The 18,075-nt window shown below is 36.9% G+C and overlaps 2 protein-coding genes and 1 long non-coding RNA gene across 40 annotated transcripts in view; 2 read left to right on the forward strand and 1 right to left on the reverse strand.

Moving 5' to 3' along the window:
• CLASP2 (cytoplasmic linker associated protein 2) overlaps positions 1-5,603 on the forward strand; it is a 141,807-nt gene extending 136,204 nt beyond the window's left edge. For all 36 annotated transcript variants that reach the window (XM_083826463.1, XM_083826474.1, XM_083826497.1 and 33 more), the window contains 3 exons: positions 779-985; positions 2,204-2,320; positions 3,421-5,603. In XM_083826463.1, the coding sequence (XP_083682589.1) occupies positions 779-985; positions 2,204-2,320; positions 3,421-3,507 (411 nt within the window). In that variant the 3' untranslated portion in view covers positions 3,508-5,603. The remainder of the gene's footprint in view (positions 1-778; positions 986-2,203; positions 2,321-3,420) is intronic.
• Positions 3,582-17,808, reverse strand: LOC310895346. Of its 2 annotated transcripts, XR_014580625.1 has the most exons (3): positions 16,326-17,808; positions 14,449-14,620; positions 3,582-13,501 (listed from the first exon to the last, which is right to left on the reverse strand). It is a non-coding gene; the product is annotated as an uncharacterized lncRNA (long non-coding RNA). The 2 variants fall into 2 exon arrangements; XR_014580626.1 differs by having other exon boundaries at positions 14,449-17,808.
• Positions 4,169-18,075, forward strand: part of UBP1 (upstream binding protein 1) — a 53,399-nt gene continuing 39,492 nt past the window's right edge. Inside the window, exons 1-2 of one of the 2 annotated variants that reach the window (XM_083826539.1) lie at positions 4,169-4,365; positions 13,393-13,506. In XM_083826539.1, coding sequence (XP_083682665.1) covers positions 4,286-4,365; positions 13,393-13,506 — 194 coding nt within the window. In that variant the 5' untranslated portion in view covers positions 4,169-4,285. The remainder of the gene's footprint in view (positions 4,366-13,392; positions 13,507-18,075) is intronic. The other variant, XM_083826535.1, reaches the window with a different exon arrangement.

Raw genomic sequence — 18,075 nt, forward strand, 5'->3', positions numbered from 1 at the left:
TCTCTGCACCATTCAAGAGCATGGCTTTGAATATATTTTTTTTCAGGAGAGAAAGGACTGTAAGATATCAACGAGAAGAGTTGCCTGTGGCTGAGAATAGAGAGGGGATTCAGAAGTAGGAGGATAACTGTAATCTTGCTCAGAAATTCTTGTGATGTGAGCATACACAGCAGCACATACATACAACAAACAAATACAGTAGCCACCCAAACATTAAACAGTTTACGTCAGTGTCACTGATGTTAGGAGAAGAATACAGATTTGTTATTAGATGAATACATCTCCTCCCTGTCTTCCCTATGCCCCCATGCTCCCCATGCAAGGACTTCTTTATATGGGACTTGTCAGTGATCAAAGGCCAAACAAGTAATAATGAATGACAACACAGGAAATTATAGATTCACAGAGTGGGGAAATTTCAGTATGTAGTTGCATAATATTGCATTTGTATTCTGCATAGTATTGCAGAATAGAGAGATTCCAGATTTGATTCAACAGTTATTGTCAGGCATGTTTGGAAAACACCGATAGACATCTTGCAGAGCATATAGATTAGTCATACGGTATTGGAAAGAGTCTTGTTTTTCGATAATATGTCCAACAGCTGGAACATTGGACACATCTTCAAAGTCTTGTAATGTACATATTTTTACAATATAGTGGAGCTGTGGTTAAGAGAAGTTTATGTTCAAGACCAGTACTGACAGATAACAGACCACAGCAATTCTGTGCACAGCAATTGTACATCATTTTTCCATGTCTTTTGTCCTTTCAATAGGTGGTGAGATCTGCTGAAGAAGCTGCTTCCATGCTGGCTACTTCCATTAGCCCAGATCAGTGCATCAAAGTTCTTTGTCCAATTATCCAAACTGCAGATTACCCCATTAATCTGGCTGCAATCAAAATGCAGACGAAAGTCATTGAGAGAGTATCTAAAGAAACTCTTACTCAGCTTTTACCAGAGATTGTGCCAGGTCTAATACAGGTAAAAAAAAAACAAACAAAAAAACCCTCTGCATATAAAAGAATTGCAAAGATTTTTTTTTTTCAAGCAATACCGCCTGGCTCTCATGAAGGATTTTTTATTTGTCTTAGCTGATGGCTGCTTTGACCCAAAATAACTCAGTGGGAACAATCTCTGTGATTGTCAACTAGTTGAATTGTAATTGTTGTTAGGACTCAAAATCTAGGTACAATATAAAGTAGTGGTTATAGTTAAGCTCGATAGAGCCTTTCAGTTGTAAGATACAGGTGGCAACAACGAAACATCTTCTGCAAGTTCTAATTGATTCTTCTAAATTGGACATGTTGTATGTATATATAACTGTAGGGTTTTATAACCTGGGATTTGGGGGAGGCAAGTGGAAAAAAGCAGTTAACTGGGGTAAGTTTAATAAGATGAGAAGGATATCAGAGGTTTCTGTTTCTTTGTCCATTTTTAATTATATCCCACCTTATAACACAACAAAATACATTAATTTACATGTGCTGGATGAAGACTTTTCAGAATTTGACAGCTGTGTTCTGCAGATTTCTGTATTTAATGCATGTGGTCAAGTCACACATCTGCAGGAAGGTAGAGGCAGAGCAGGGTCCTTCTGAGAAGAGGGTGTGAGACAGGCATGAGAAACAAAAAGCATTAAATAACAGGCTGGGAATTAAGAAAAGAATCTTTCCCTGCTAAGAATTAGCTTGTTTCAGAGTATGAAAGTGCTAGGTTTAATAGTCTTCTGCTTTAAATAAACGTGTGTAATCTAGAACAGTTCTCCTTGTGTTCTTCCTTAATGCATTTCAACCCAGAGCATGACAGCAGCTCTGTTTTCAACATAAATTATGAACAAGAATGTGTAAGGTTTTTTCAGTATGGAAAGTAACTCTCAAAACAGCCTGCCTTTTAAGTGCATGCTCTGTATTTGCTTTTTTTTTTTTCTTGGAATGCTTCATTGGGCTACTTTAACATTCACTTAATGTAGATTTTAATGTATTTATTATAAGAAGAAGTAAACAGCTTTCTGAGGCTTTTAATCTATTATTAAGCTATTAATGTTAATTTATAAATTAATTTAATTTATAATAATTATATTTTATTATATTATTTTATCATTTATTATATACTATATTAATATATAAATGTTATTAATTTATAATAATTGATTGTAATAATTTAATTTATAAATATAATGTTAATTTTATTGCTTTCTAGGGCTATGATAATTCAGAGAGTAGTGTTCGTAAGGCATGTGTTTTCTGCCTTGTTGCCATTCATGCAGTAATTGGTGATGAACTAAAACCACATCTCAGTCAACTCACTGGCAGTAAAGTAAGTAAAAGATTACAATTAAATATATTGTAGATGATAATTGCATGTACACATTTGCATTTCCGTTGCAATTACCAGAAAGTTTAGTAAAAGTATGTATCTGAATGAAACTATCAAGGCTTATGAAACTCTCAAAAGATTGATGTAACATTGGCATAAAAGGTTCAAAACTAAGAATCCATAGGTCTGTAAATACTTAGGGACTTGCACAAACTTCAGCAATATGAAAAAGAATAAATTGTTTCTTGCTGCTATTTAGTAGATCTAGTTGCGTACTGTCAGTGGCTGAAAAAAATTAGAAAATACATTTTTAATATTTTGAACATTCTTGAACACACTGTCAGACTTCTTGTTCTGAAATAGTGATAATAGGTTTTTCTACCTGTGTTTCTTGTCATATTTTTATGCAGTTGGAAAGCATTAAATGTCATGTGCAGATGTTATATTCCACAGTTTATTTTCCCTCCTTATTGTTTTGCTTTCATTAGACCTTTCAGTATCACTAATTTGGGGGCGGGGGAGACCCTCACTTCCTTTTTGGTTCAGGAAGGTTAGGGTTTTATTGACATCTTGTACATACTGTTGTTTACATGCAAACAGGTGTGTTGGGAATCTGTCCTTCGGAATAAAACAGGACAATTAATTTTGTAAATCTTTGAATAAGACAGTTGCATCTTAAGAATACTGTCTGGCAGTGATGGCACTGAATGTATTTTTAGGCAGTATTGGAAGCTTTAGTAGGTACAAAAAAATCAAATGTAACTAGAGGCTTAAAACCTCAACATTCGCTTAAGGTGGGTTTTTTTTCCTCCTTTAGTTCAGAACAGCATCGTAATTCGGGGAAAATAATCCACCCATTTTAGTTTAGCTACCTTAGATCACTTTCTTTACATCCCTAATGATGCTTGACCTGTTTCCTTGTGAGAAATTTTGCTGTTTAATATTTTTATTGTTAAGTATGTTACCTTCCAGTTAATTATGTAACATAAAATTTTGCTTTCAGGAAAAAAATGGTTTAATGTTTACTTTGGTGTGTCATTCTTGTAGTATGTACAGTTTGTAAATACTAACTAAAGCAAATTTCTGGCTTAAATTTGCAGATGAAATTACTGAACCTTTACATCAAGCGTGCACAAACAGGCTCTGGACCAGGCGATGCAACAGCAGATATGTCTGGACAAAGCTAATGAAGCTGACAGGAGTTAACCAGGTCTCTTAAAGCAAGGGCCAGGCCCTCTTCAAGTGCAAGGAAAATTCTTACAACGTTTGGAACCCTTCTTTTTTTTCTCATTTTCCTCCCTTTTTTTTCTTTAACCATTGGCTGTCTTCAGCTTGCATGTGACTGTTGCAATAGAATTATTCCAAATCCAAGGAAAAAACAGTATTAACATCCATTGATCAAAGCAAAATAAAATTTATAAATAATCTAATCCATCATTTATCCTGTTCACAATCCTCTGTGTCTTCCCATTAACTTTTGCCAGTGTTACTGTATTAAAAACATTTTTTACCCTAATTAAACAGGTATGCTTTAAGCTTCAGAAGTTAAAATATAAGTTCCGTTGCTTTTACTCAGCTGCAGATAACATTGTTTTTATTGCTATTTTGTTTGAGTATTATGTCCTTCACTAGAAACAACAAGTGATGTGAAACAAGGCAGAACTAGTCTGAACTGCAGTGAGACTCAGTCACTGTTGGTCGTTCATCATCTTATTTACAGCTTGTTCAGGATATTCTGGAGATTGAGAAATACGCCCATAAAAAAGCTGGCTTGATCCAGTTCTGTAAAAGTGATGTTGTTCATTGGTTGTATGTTTGTTGCATAAATAAGAATTTAGTGTGCGCAGCAGAGGGCTGGTACAACCAGTACCTCTTAGTGTGGAAGACAGCCCTTTCAGGGTAGCACTGCCGACCTGGTGATAGTGTGGCAGTCCGCTTTTTAGCAGCGGAGTTAATGGTCACTTGATGGACGTGAACCATCCTTGTCACCTTTCGTTCTTCAAGCAGGATGCTTCAGAATGGAGTGCTCTGCCCAAGCATGCTCAGTATGTATTTATCACTAGAATGTTTCCTTTCAACCTAATTGCTGGAACCAGTAGTCTTGTATTGTAACTCACATGGGATTTCATGGCAACAGTGCAGAAGACTATTTATTTGTTATCTTCCTAAAAGCACCAAAATTTTCTGCATTGAATTTAAATAGGGGGGAATTTAAAAAGAGGGGAGGGGGAATAGTCACAAATTCTATGGATCTTGCCACCTTCTAATTTTAAAAATTTTATATTTTGGATGAGGTGGGAAAAGCTGCACCAAACTATTTGCATGGTTTTCTTGAATAGCATCCTCAAGACCCATCTGGATTAAGGTGTGGAAATGTTTCCAGAGTTTGTTTTTCCATTTTTGAAAAAGAGTTAGTTTATTGTGAATAATGGTTCTTTGTATTTATGAACTTAATAATGGAAAGAGAGCAAGGATCGAGTAAATGTGTCCCTCAATATTGTCTTTTTTTTTTTTCCTTGTTTTGGATATAAGCAACAAGTTAATTAACTGAGAACTGGGATGAAGCAGTACCCTTCCCAGGAATGGTGGAAACTTTTTTCCCTAGCTTTTTTTCCCTTTGACTGTTGTGTTATGTAGTTGTAGGAAGTGTATCCTGATAAGAGAGAAAATAGTAGTGCCAAGGATGATGACTTATACTAGGCTAAAATTCTCTCTACCTCTTCAGGGTGACTAATGTTTGACTGAGTTGCTGCATATAGCACCTGGTAGAACTGTCTACAGAAGATTTTTTCTTATTTTTTTTTCCCAAATGATCACTTAAGGCGTATTCAAAACTCTATTCTTCAACATGCAGCCAAATATTAAAATAATTATACACTTTATTTGCTAGGTACCCTGAAAAACAAAACTGAATAAAAATTGTCAGATGCTTGTAGTTACACGAAAGATTGTTTTCACTTTTGATTGATTTTGATTGAAGTGAATCTGACAGAAAAAGCTGACATGTTGTTAAAGAAGCAATGCCATTGCAGAGATTTATTTGGAAGAAAAGTTGTAGAAATATATGTAAAGACCGGAAAAAAACGAGACTGTCGTAAGTCATCACTAGCCCTTTTTAACACCTACATCAGGAAGATAGTTATCTCCTCTTTCTTTCCTCTATTATGTGTAACATTTCTTGTTGTTTTCTACTGTTTAATTGCATTGTGTATTTATAGTTCTATGCTTACCATTGTGCATATACTGGCAATAAAATGTACATAACATGACTTTAAAAAAAAAACAACAATGTATACATTTTGGTTTTCTGTTTCATTTGATCACATGCTATAAGAAAGATTATAAAGGTGACAGAAACAAGATTGGTTTAAAAAAAATAATAATCTTCATGTTTTGTGTGTCCAAATGATGTTCCTTTAGATACCCTGTTAGTAAATTGACTTAGCATTTGAGAACATGGTGTGAATATAGGTATGCTAGACAAAAATGGTTTTTGGAAGTTGTATATTATCTTTAATGGACACCATATTTCCTTCATTTCAGCAGGCTTCTTGTTTACTATTTCATTTATTTGTACACTGTTGCATTGCTCGCATTTTATTTTTTAATATTTCAGATATTTTTAGTTTAAGATCTTGTAGTTTACATTTTGATTATACAGAAGAACATTTAAAAAAAATCTTACACATTCTAAGTTTAATAGTCCCATATATTATTCCTGCTTTTTCTGTAGGTAATATTTATTTCAAATGATCATTTCAAGATGACTTTGCTCTGTCATCTTTTTGAAGATGTTATTTCATACTGAAAAATAAGTTTATTGAAACATACCATATATATTCTGGATGAACATAACTTTTTATCTGTAAAAAAATGTTGGTAAGAAAGAAATGATTTTTTCCCCTATGACAGAAAAATTTTGCTCCAGGGGGGAGGAGAGGAGATATTTACACAAAGTTTGTCCCTCAGTTATGCTTCTAAGACACCTTTAAATGTTCTAAGTGTGATATCCCACGTGCTGAAAATCTAAATGCAATATATTTAAATGAATATTTTAATTACAATGTGACTAGTTCTGTTTCCAACAAAGATGGGACCGCTGTATGTGGATAGAACATGTTTGTATTACGTGAAGCCAGAAGAATTTGCAACAAAATGTTCTCCACTGAGGCCAGTTACCAGATTCACTGCATTGCTTTTTGCCTTCATTTCCTATACTCCAAATAGACAATAGCTCAATTAAAATTGAGCTATGATTAGTCATGCCTTATGTTTGTACTGGAGGTGGTTTATCTTAAAAAAAAAAAAAAAAAAAAAAAAAAAGGGCATAAAGAGCTGTGAAAAATGAGGACAATTACTATTGTTCTTTTTCAGGAAGGCTTTCTTAATATTCTGTAATGATAGGTAATTGAAGTGGTTTGAATACTGAAATGGGATTCTTAAAGGCTGGTTTCAGGCTTTAAAAGAAAAAAAAGAGGAAGAAGGAAAGAAAACTACATGCAGAATCAGGATAGGAAATGCATGTCTTGAATGTCTTGGACTTGGATATCATTTGCTTTAGATAATTTTGGGTAGCATCTGTTCAGCTGAAATTGGGATAGTAAATGTAAATTGAAAGAGGATTGATCATGTAAATTTTCCTGAGGTTGGTTGCTTGTTTATTTTTAAAGATAAAGACTGGAACAGATTGATTCATGCTTATTATTTGTGGTCTGAGTTCCAGAGTGAAAAGAACAAACACTTTTATCGTGAAACACTTGCACATTCTTAGCGTCTTCTATGAATGTTCAAATATTCGAGTAAATTCACGAACTCATCAATGTAGAAAGCCTGTAGAGATTTAAGGCCTGAGGTGCTCACAGTTCAATTGTCAGCAAAAGAATTCAGATTGTGAATATATCATTGTCCCTTTGAAAACAATCATAAAAGATAAAGAGGAATAAATGTGAATTATGCTACAGTTAATCCCTATGACGGGTTAGAAAGTGTGGTTTGGTTGGCTCTGCTAGGCTGAGATTTAGCAAACAGAAGCATAGAATACAGTAAAAATAAGATGAGGATAGATACGCAGTTTGGGAACGCAAGGATTATCTGGAGAAATAAAACTGATGCTTTTTCCCAATTGAACTGGTAAACTGATTAGTTTTGCAGTTGCTGTCTACTTCAACATAAGACGAAAGTATTCATACTATGTTCTCTAAAGAAAACTTATTTGTTCCCATCTAAATTTTACAATCATGCCTTCTGCATTTGTAGAAGCATGTGCTTTTAAGTCTCTTATATAACAAGTATTCTCTTAAGTGAATCTTTGTTGTTAGAACGTGGATGGTTTTCAGAAATTTGGGAAGTTTGGCAAGTTGTGGTAGTCTGGCAAGTGGAAAGAAAAATTGAACTTAATCTGCCTTTTTTCTATATATCTTGTTTACCCATGTATACTTAAGTATATTTTAAGACCTCAGGATTCCCAGACTGTGCAGCTTGGGTTACCCCCAACTATTGAAGTTGCTTCATTTACCAATAGGATTTTTAGGGTAATGAGCATGTTTACATACGAGGGAACTTCTGCTCAGACACAATCACAACTCCATTTGTAAATGGCTGTTAAACAGTAACTCTTGGAAACTTTGAAATGTTATTTGGCAAGCAGTCTTGAATGGCATGATATCTATCAAAAATAAAACTAATGATGTATTTTAAGTAGATGCAAGTGATCCTAATGAAGCGTATTTTGAGGGAGTAAGATTGGGAATAATGCTGGGTAGAGATATATGGAAAATACCTTTCTTCAGTGGAAAAAACAGCATTATCTACATGTGATATTCAGACATGTTACCATTGTCAGGAGGTAGAAAGGTAATTGAACTTTATATTAGGCGTCAAAGTTTCATAAGTCTTTCATTTTAGTTTGCTTCCTTTTCTAGATCTTGCTTTTGTCCACCAACAGAAATCTTTGTACCTCCATAAACTCCTACTGAAATCAGTACTGCAGTCAGCTCTGTTAACTGTGTCAAGATCGGTTCAAAGGTTGCCCCTGTCTTGCCAAGGAGGATATATACCAGTAAAAACAAAAATGTACATGTACATCCATCAGTCAGCGGACAGACATCAAAAGTCAGCTAGACTGATTAGTAGATACTCCCTCTCCATCCGTTCATCTCTGTGGCAGAGCCAAGATTACCCCATGGGAGCTCCCCAGTCTGTTGTAGACAAATCAGACTGGGGAATGATCTCAGACTGGTTCTCTGGCAGCACTCTGGGATCAGAAATTTATGCCAGAGATGTTGGCCAAGGTGAATGTCCCAGGCCTTGAGTGACCCCCTGTATGGGGGGTAAAGGGGGCTAAAAAAAAAACACCATTTTCCTATCCTTTGCCTAAGCATATCTAGTAAAAAAGTTAAAATATCAGGGAAGGTGAGGAAAAACTAATTTTAACTTGGTTTAAATAGTTGAAATATATGTCTGTGGGGGAACTGGATATGTCTGTTTCAATTGCAGATTAGCATGTTTTAAATTGCTTGTTGCACACTGCTAGAAAATGTTAGACCTGGCAGGGTACCAAAGATGCCTCAGGTAGAAGAGATCCTGTCCATTAGGAATTAGAAGGAGCTGAACCATCTCTTCTGTGCATGGTGTCAGATCATGTAGCAAGCTGACATTGCCACAGCAGTCTTCAAGTCCAAATACTAGTATTGGTCGAGCAGAACTAAAAATCGTCACTTGACAGCAAAAACTTTCTTGAAAAAAAAAAAATCCTCAGAATATATCCGTAGTCTGTGAGATTACAGTGTTTTACATAGTGCTGAATTGAATTTGTCCATGCAGCGTTGTCTGTGGAATATTTTTTTACTTGCCAAAAACAAATATCAAGGATGACATTCAGTGTATATAAACAATTTTAATATATATTGTCATTCGCTGTAGTTCTCAGAAGGGTAGTCACAAAGTTAAGTGAGGAGACCGATTGCTCTATAAAGAAAAGATTACTAAGGCATCATTTGATTTGCTACTTAGATGTCAATTTGGATGCTGCTCATGGAAAAAGCCAATAAAAGTTTTCAGGCACCATATGTTGAAGTACTTCAGCACAGATTCACCTGTTAGTAAAACATTAGCCTCCCCACCTCAAATTTCAGGTTGGACCTTGCATGCTATACACAAGCCTTGAAGCAAGAGATGTTTTAAATAAATAGTCTCTTGTTGTTTGTGTATACAATGCTCCTTTGCTGAAACCTGTTTAGTACTTATGGGGCAGATTATAAACTGAGAAACAAAAATAACCCCTTAACAATAAACAGTACAATGCTAAAAACTCACCTTATTTGTCCCCAAACTTGCACAACTAGGTAACTACATACCTTTATGTCTAGAGGTTAGTCAAGGGCAGCAGGTGTGGGTGTGGGGAATACACAGTACTTCACAAAGCAAAATGCCAGAATTCAATACAATGTGGGAAGTTAGCCTGATGTAAAAAAACGAAGTTATACTGTAGTTGAAGTTTTACCCTGTATACTGGTTGCAAGGAAGATCAGTCAAAATACAAGACCATGAAAAAGTACTAATTGCTGAGTGTGGTTTTTTTTTTTTTGATGTTTAATTTCAGTTTTAACAGTAACATTTTCTTAACACTTTCTGCATGTTCAGTTTAGTGCTTTCCTTACAAGGAACTCAAAGCTTCTATGAGTGAAGAATTGAGCCCCTTGCCAACCCGTAGTGGGGGGAGAAAAGAAAATTTTCTACAAAAGAGGAACGTAACCTGGTGATATATACCTTGATTTGAGCCAGGTATTCTGAATTCCAGGCACTGTGTCATATACATGATATCATGCTGCTGTGTTAGTGTGTATTTATGTATTTTGTATTTCAAGCTACAAATGCCTGCAATTGAATTGATGAAGATAGACTCAAAGATGTCTTAAAAGACATGGTGGGATCCATGCAGTTTCAGGAAGTTGAGCTTATATGCAATGGCAAATACCTACCTCCACCCAAGTCATCTTGTCTGATAAAATGTTTAAGTTGTATTTGTTGACGACCAAGGATTGAGGAAAGGATGACTTTTGTGTTTCCAAAGCTGGACGATGGTAGTGGCTTCTGCAAAGTAGAAGAAACTTGCAACAGTCACCTTTTAAACTGTTGATGTGCCTACTTGTACAACTGCACCATAAAGCCTTTTAAATATTAGAAGATGCAATTCCAATTAAATGGATTGGTGTAGCTGTCACCTTACTGAATTAGCAACGTGGTTTTGCATGACAGTCCACAAGCTTCAGTCTTGCTTTGCCTCTATGCCATCAGGAGCAGTGGTTGCAGTGGGGTACGATGGCCAGTAGTGGCAGCCACGCACAAGTTTGAAATAGTTTGCACACCACGAGGGGTACCCTTAACACAGACCTCGAACTTCCACCTTTTAGAAGAAGCAGGGTCTTAGAAACTAAGCTGGACACAGTACATAAGATCAGAATATTCTTCAACACACCCTCTACTAATAAATACCTCTTCTCCTTGAGACAGCAGCTTCTTTAGATAGAACCAGTGGCTCAGTTATTTTTAGTCAGTATAAGCATAACTCTTGAAAAATCAAATGAAGCTGAGACCGAATGGGCACATTTGCTGTGATGCTCCTGTTTTGTTTTCCTGATTAAGCTCCTACTCGCTGTCTGCCCTCAGACAGGCTAAACCCAGGCCAGCAGCCTAATCTGCACCTGCAGCCTGGACTCCCATTGCAGCGTTAGTTATTTTCAGCCACAACAGGCTGACTGTCTTGAGGTAAGTACAGATCTTGGACTCCTGATATGTCGTGTTTGTGTTATTATTTGAAAATATCAAAATAAATTCATATTCTAAAATTCTAGAAAAATTCTACTGTGCTGAGGATCAAAACCAGGACCACAGTTTTTCAGTATACATGTATGTAAACATACACGTTTGTAAACATAAAAAAGGCAGGCTATGAATAGTTCTGGAATCTCAGCTGCTTTTCTTCAACAGTTCTCTCCTGGACTTCACAAAAAAGACTTCTCAAAACTGCAGTGTTCCCACCTGCACTTTGCTAAACCAACATCTGTCAAAAAAGCAACAGACTAATTTTGGGGGGATAAAGTGCCTGATAATTCAAAGCCACACATGCCCTTTGGGGTACAGTTAGAAGTGGGAGCCACCCTGCTAGGGACTCAAAGCCCTTCAAGATAAGGAGAACTTCTGTTACTACTCTTTCCTTTCAAGAGAAATACAAGTCACAGAACAAAACAGGTGCCCTCTTGTGAGAGGTCATGAGAAGCTCACAACATCCCCAATGGAAGATTGTAAATGCAGTTTCTGGGATGTGTAATCCTTACTAATAATCAGTGCAAAGGGAAATGAGGCTTCCAAATAAAATGCGCTATACACATGTAACACACAGAGTGATCGTGTTTTACAACTTGCTGGTAGATGAAGCAAACTGAATACCAGGATATCTATTCTTTATCTACTGTTTCTGAAATCAAATTTAATTATTAAAAAATGCAGAAGCAATCACTGAAAACAGGGGTTTGTGCAGCCCTTTAATCTTGTTCAAAGATGCTCAATCACACACAGAGTTGTAAGTGGAAAAACTAACCTTGAAAATATTTATCCAGCTCTCATCCTTGCTGGATCAAAGATCAACTCATGTACACAAGTCCAGCTGTGTCATGCGAGCCTTCCTGGAGGTACCTTCGTTCCTCATGGAGGAGAATAATCTCAGAATCACCAAGCCAGTAGTCACAATTCTTGTAATCTTTTCTAGACAGCATCACATGTGACTGTTCCTTTCTCTTCCTGTATTTACAGTTCCTCTTCTATTGTTATTCTTGTCTTTGCATTTTTTTTGCATTGTTTGATGTTGAATAAAAATGGTAAGGTAAAAGGGGGAACTGCCTCATTATGAAAAAACGAACAACTACCACCAAAAAGAGGAAAAACATAACTTATTTGTCTGAAGTATTTTGACTGCTGTTTATTGCTAGCACTCTAATAATTTTTTTTTTCTCCAGAGCCTTGCTCCTTGTTATACTAATTTTCATATCTGAGTGTTTTCACAATATTGCAATAACTTCTTAAAGAATCTTTTATAGAATGAACTGCAGTGACCAAGCAATGCGGGGGGGGAGGGGGGAGGGAGGATGTTAAAAAATAACAGCAAACTATTACTATTTTTCAGTAGTCCTTTCTATTTCAAGCAGAGTGGGTACCCTCTGCAGGTAACTATCTTCAGCTGAGTTTTTTGGATGTGTGCCCTCTTAGCTTTGAGTGCCAAAGTCTTAGCAGGATCAGTACTATTTCGTTTGTTTTAAAGTTCATATTGCCGTCCTAGCTGCAAACCTGGGCAAGCAAACAGCACTGAGACATGGATGCACCAAGCAGCTGGTTTGCATCTGAATATGATTTTTCCCCAGAGTGCGTGTGTGGCTGGGGGCAGGAGGGGGCGTTGTAGTAAATATTTTCCTTGCCGTTTGACAGTGTTTTGTTGTTGTTTTTTATTTTATATTTTTAATGACAAGTAAATAACTATAAGGTATACTATGTAGTAATCTGGCACTTGAACAGATGTACAGAATGAAAAGGTAAAAGGGATACAGTCTAAACACGGGTGCAAAGCTATTTTGCTTGTCTTAAAAACATCAATGCATATTCCCCCTTCTTAATTTTTTTTTCTCCAGTCATGCCTACACATATTCTGTTTTTTGTGTGCTTCAAGTGGACTGTGTGAAGAGAAAGCTGTCTGCCTCTCTGGGGCAGCAGTGCTACGGAATTGCTCTTTCTCCTGGCTCTGTCATGTGCAGTTCTGCACAGTGACTGTGGGAGAGGGGGGCTGCACCCAACGTCACACCAGCTGGCAATAAAGCCCTGCAGCTGGGCAGCAGCCGACAAGGCAGCAAGGTTGGGGAGCAGGAGAGGAGGTGGGAACCAGGCAAGACTTCAGCTCTCTGCCTCTTCTGGAGAGGGTGACACCTGCAAACTTGGTGGCAGATGCTAAATATAAAGGTGTGAGAGGAACCAACTGCAACTTTAATTTGAATGTGTGTATTTATTTTCTTTTCCCATCACTACAGTGACCATCTCTTTGAGCACAACGCCTCATCTCATCCCAAAATGCTTTTCTGGCACAACCAGCCTGAACATTATCACCATCACCAGTATCCCACCAGTAACAGCAGCTACCTGCGGTAAGAAAAAAAATGATTTGGGGTGACTTTAATGATAATAATTGTAATGGTCTAACACACAATAACGTAGACTACACAACCTTTGCTAATTCAGAAGTTCAAGCCTTCTAACAGAGTTGGCGGTCACAGACCCACTGACAAAAGGTTGTGCAGTGGAGTCACCACAGTGGAGATTTGCTTTACTGCATCTTCATGATCTTCACAACTCTGCCACCATATGTATGTGCAACAAAATGTCTTCATGTGATATTCATAAACGTGTTAAATGTTTCTCTTTCAAATTTCATTTGTAGTCTGAAGGTAAAACTCTGTATGAAGTCATACAGACTTATTAGCACCTTGGTGGTTCGTATCTACATTGAAAAATGCATTTTATCTATTGAAGCTGCATATCTATTGATATGCAGGATCAGGAATATGGGCCCCTTGTAGTCTCAGGCCAGACACACTGGTTAAACACTTTGCATTGAAATTCTGATGCAATATATAACTTATTGCATCAGCATATCCCTATGAGCTTACTTTACCTCTTCATGACTAAAATATTGTGTACACTATTCAAAATTTTTCATATAATTAAAAATGATTATGGTTTGACAAGAGATACATAGATTCCATATTATCTTGATGTTAATTGAGTTTCAATTTATAACATGGTTCACTCTCTGTATTAAACTTTAGCTTATTACTTTTTCACTAATTACAATGTGTGTAAACGTGATAGTGTTTAATAATCTACCTTGATATGGGTATTTACTTGTTGGTAGTCTCATGCCTAGTACCATATCATGGTATTACTTCTGGTCTTGTAGAATTGTTGAGGAGTGTGATTTTGTTAGAAATATGCCAAATTTTGTTTTAAAAATGCAAGGAAATGAAGTGATATGTGGGTTCTGATAAACAAAAATGTTAAACTAATGACATTTTTCAGTGGAATTTTACCTAATTAGTCCATTTCAGTGGAAGGGTCAGGGCAATGTGAAATTTGGATTGGCTAACACAAGTATGTAGCAAACATAGTACTGTTTCTATTGACTCAAACAGCAAACCAGAAATGAAGAATAGGTGCAGGAGTTTCCTTATGGAGTCCTGCTTGCAGGTGACATGCATAGCTCTGTAAAAGGAGACAAATAGCAAGGGTAAGTGAGGACCTCCACTCACAGCTCCATTCCCACTCCCTTCTTCAGTGCTGTTCAGCACAGAGGAGGTGTCCCCTCTTGCTTTTTTCAGAACCTCATTCACTTAGGGCCCATTTTCACCGTGTCCTTGTCTGTCTTTGTTGCTGCCCCCTGTATTTGCTTCTGTTGCCCCCTACCATGCTTATCTCAAGATCTGCCATCCACGTCCATCTGAAGTTACTCTTCCCACACACATTTGAACTGTAGGTTTGGGTGGCAGTGTGCATCTGTGTTTTGTATTGAAAAACAACATAGGGAGGGATACTTCCATAAATTATGGGTTGTGTATAGGAACTAAGAAGATTAACCCTCGAGGCTGATGACCTTAAGCAGAATGGATAAAAACCTGTTTAGGCACTAGGTTTCCATCTGGCCATAACCATGAAGTTGTTTGGTTCTGTCAGATCCTCTGCCATGCTTCAGTCCCACATCTGGACATCAGTAAAGTTTACTCAGAAACTGCAATTGACTTAGCCGAGCATGATGGTCAGTATTAGTGGAGAGCAGATGGAGAAAGGAGCATCTCAGGATCCCTTCTTCCCCCCTCTGCCTTCTCCCACATCCCACTAATAAAACCATTCTTGAGACACATCTACGCAGATATATTTGCATAATCAGGCTCCTGCTGTACGCGCCTACCCTCTGTTATATCAGTTCTTCAGGTACAACTGGCGGGCGTGGGCTCAGGGTACAGCTTCCTATCAAGCCCTTCCTGGGAACACAGTTGGAAGAGTTTTTTGAGGAAGCTCATTTGTGTTAAGAAAGAGACTTGCTCTGAAGTCGCAAGTCCCGCTGAAATGGTGATAGGGATGTGTAGAAATGGAATGGGAAGGCCACATGGAATATCATTTATGAGAAGTCAGGCTTGTGGATTTAACCTGCTTGAAGGGTTACATAAGCAATTTGAGATCTCAGAATGCTTAAGTCCAGTTTTGGACAATTCCACCAGGCATGGGAAAAGGTTTGAATGATATTTATGCAGGCAAAGCTTGGGAAGGAATCAGGAGGAGAAAACGGTATTATTTTATAAGGCATATAGAGTCTTCCGTTCTACAACCTCTGCTCTCAGCCTTACTGATGAGCATACGTTTATGATTAACGCACAAATTCTGCAATCTAATCCTCAAAAAAAAAATCATGTGCCTAACTTGTGAGACTCCACATGGGGTTTATATTGCTTATGTTGCAGAATAGGGATTTTATGTGACAACTTAATTTTCCCAGTCAGGACTTATTATTGCTTATAAAGAAAGAGAATAATTTTACTTTGGCAATAGGCATCTGTTTTCTTTATTTGCTTGGACTTCAAAATATCTTGAACTCTATTCACCCTGAGTATAAGGCCAATATAAATGTTTTGGAAGAAATTATCCTGAAAGTGAAATTATGGGAAGAGTAACAGAAAGATTAGGATTAAGAAAAAGCTACGGAAGCAGCTACCATTCATATTACAATATGCAGAATGTCAACTGTAGGCATTAAAAAATCACAAGACTAGTTGGTTAGTTAAAGTGAAAAGAATAGAAAAAATGTTTTTGAGGTTTTTGTTTGTACTTGCTATCTGTCTAAAGATATTTTAAACTCTTTTGTCAAAAGCTGAGAAGGCTGCATGGTAATTACATAGAGATTTAAATTGAGTACCTGAGCTGATTTGCACTGTAGCTACAACTCTGTACGCTGGAGTTGGTTAGATCTGGCTGGGAAGTGGTGCTTGTACGCATGGTTGATCCTCAGCAGATGATCTGAGAAAGGGACTGAGCCAGGAACCTGCCCCAAAGAAATCAAACACATCAAAGGCCTGTACTTTAAAAGCAAAAAGCAACAAAACCCACAAACATAGACTACAAACCTCCAGTGAAAACTTGTAAATAATCCAGGGATAGAAATAATGCTAAAGAAAATAATGTTTGCATTACAATATTCATAATTTAATTGAACAAGTTACTTTACATCCTAAAATAATGAAGGATAACAAAAATACTAACACTCAGTTGGCTTATTATGGGCAAACTTTTGAAGGCTGAACTGCAAGAGAATGGGTCTTACTATATCTGCTCACGTTATCCTCAGCAGAGATTGGAATTTGTGTCAGAAGAAACCAACACCTATTAAAAAAAATCATATAAATTTATGTCTTATAACTACTATGTAGCTTAATTACATTACTATGTAATGTAAGTAGATAAACCACTGTTGCTATGCATAAGTCAAACTGGATCTGGTTTATCTGGTCTTGGATCCTGCTCTTAACTTATCTCCAACTGTCAGAAGCAGAAAGTTCACTTCTCTTGATTTTCTGCAAACTCCCAGTATCTTTTGTATCACTTAGAAAAGTAGGTTTTGGTGTTATGTACGCCACTTTTGATTTTAAAGCCCATGTTATGTCTATAAATATCTGCCTAACGTAAGGTTTGAGGTCTCAATTAAAAGTCTAATTCTTCAGTGATAGGAATTTAAGCTAACTTGTGCGACGACTGTTGCATGCTGAATAGCAACTACCAGTTTGGTAATTTAACAGTCACTGGAATTAGTAATGCTATTTTTGGCCTGTTACCCACCTTCAGAAATAAAAAAAATAAAATAAAATAAATCCATCATAGAAATAACTGCTGACTTTTTGCCAGGCTTAAGAGAGGTATTTTGCCAGCAATATTTTCAATTCTGACTAAAAGCTGTAGTAGCTTGGTAGTTATTGCCTGTGTTAGAGACTTTGGCACCCGCTCGTGCCCTTCTCATAAATGTACCTTTTTTGAATGTGCTTCTTATGTGCAGACAAACTGTTTATCTACCCAGAGGCAGGCAGGGAACACTTAAATCAATTACAGCAGCAAAAATACCAGTACCATTTTCATAGAATCAGGGAATCATTTAGGTTAGAAAAGATCTCTAATATAGTCAAGTCCAACCTTTAACCCAGCACTGCCAAGTCCACCACTAAACCATGTCCCTCAGCACCACATCTACACAGTTCTTGAAGACCTCCAGGGATGGTGACTCAACCACTTCCCTGGACAGCCTGTTCCAATGCCTCACAACCCTTTCCGTAAATAAAAATTTCCAAATATCCAACCTAAACCTCCGCTGACACAACTTGAGGCCATTTCCTCTTACCTTATTGCTTGGTACTTGGGAAAAGAGACTGACACCCATGCCGCTACAGCTTTCTTTGAGGTAATTCTCTGCAGAAACTAGTAGTTTAGTCTTAAATTATCAATCTCTTTAGAAAGCATAAATAATGGACTGCATGTTTCTCTACCTTTGAAGCTGTCATATGAATATTTTGAATAACACCTAACATTTTATTGCTAGTGAAATTAGGGCCTTCCTGTCTTGTAGCTTTCGAAAAAAAATGCAATTTTATTTGCAGCATGTTCCTACGTGATCAAAATAT

This window comes from Anser anser, assembly GCF_964211835.1.
Source record: "Anser anser genome assembly, chromosome: 2".
Classification (NCBI taxonomy): Eukaryota; Metazoa; Chordata; class Aves; order Anseriformes; family Anatidae; genus Anser; species Anser anser.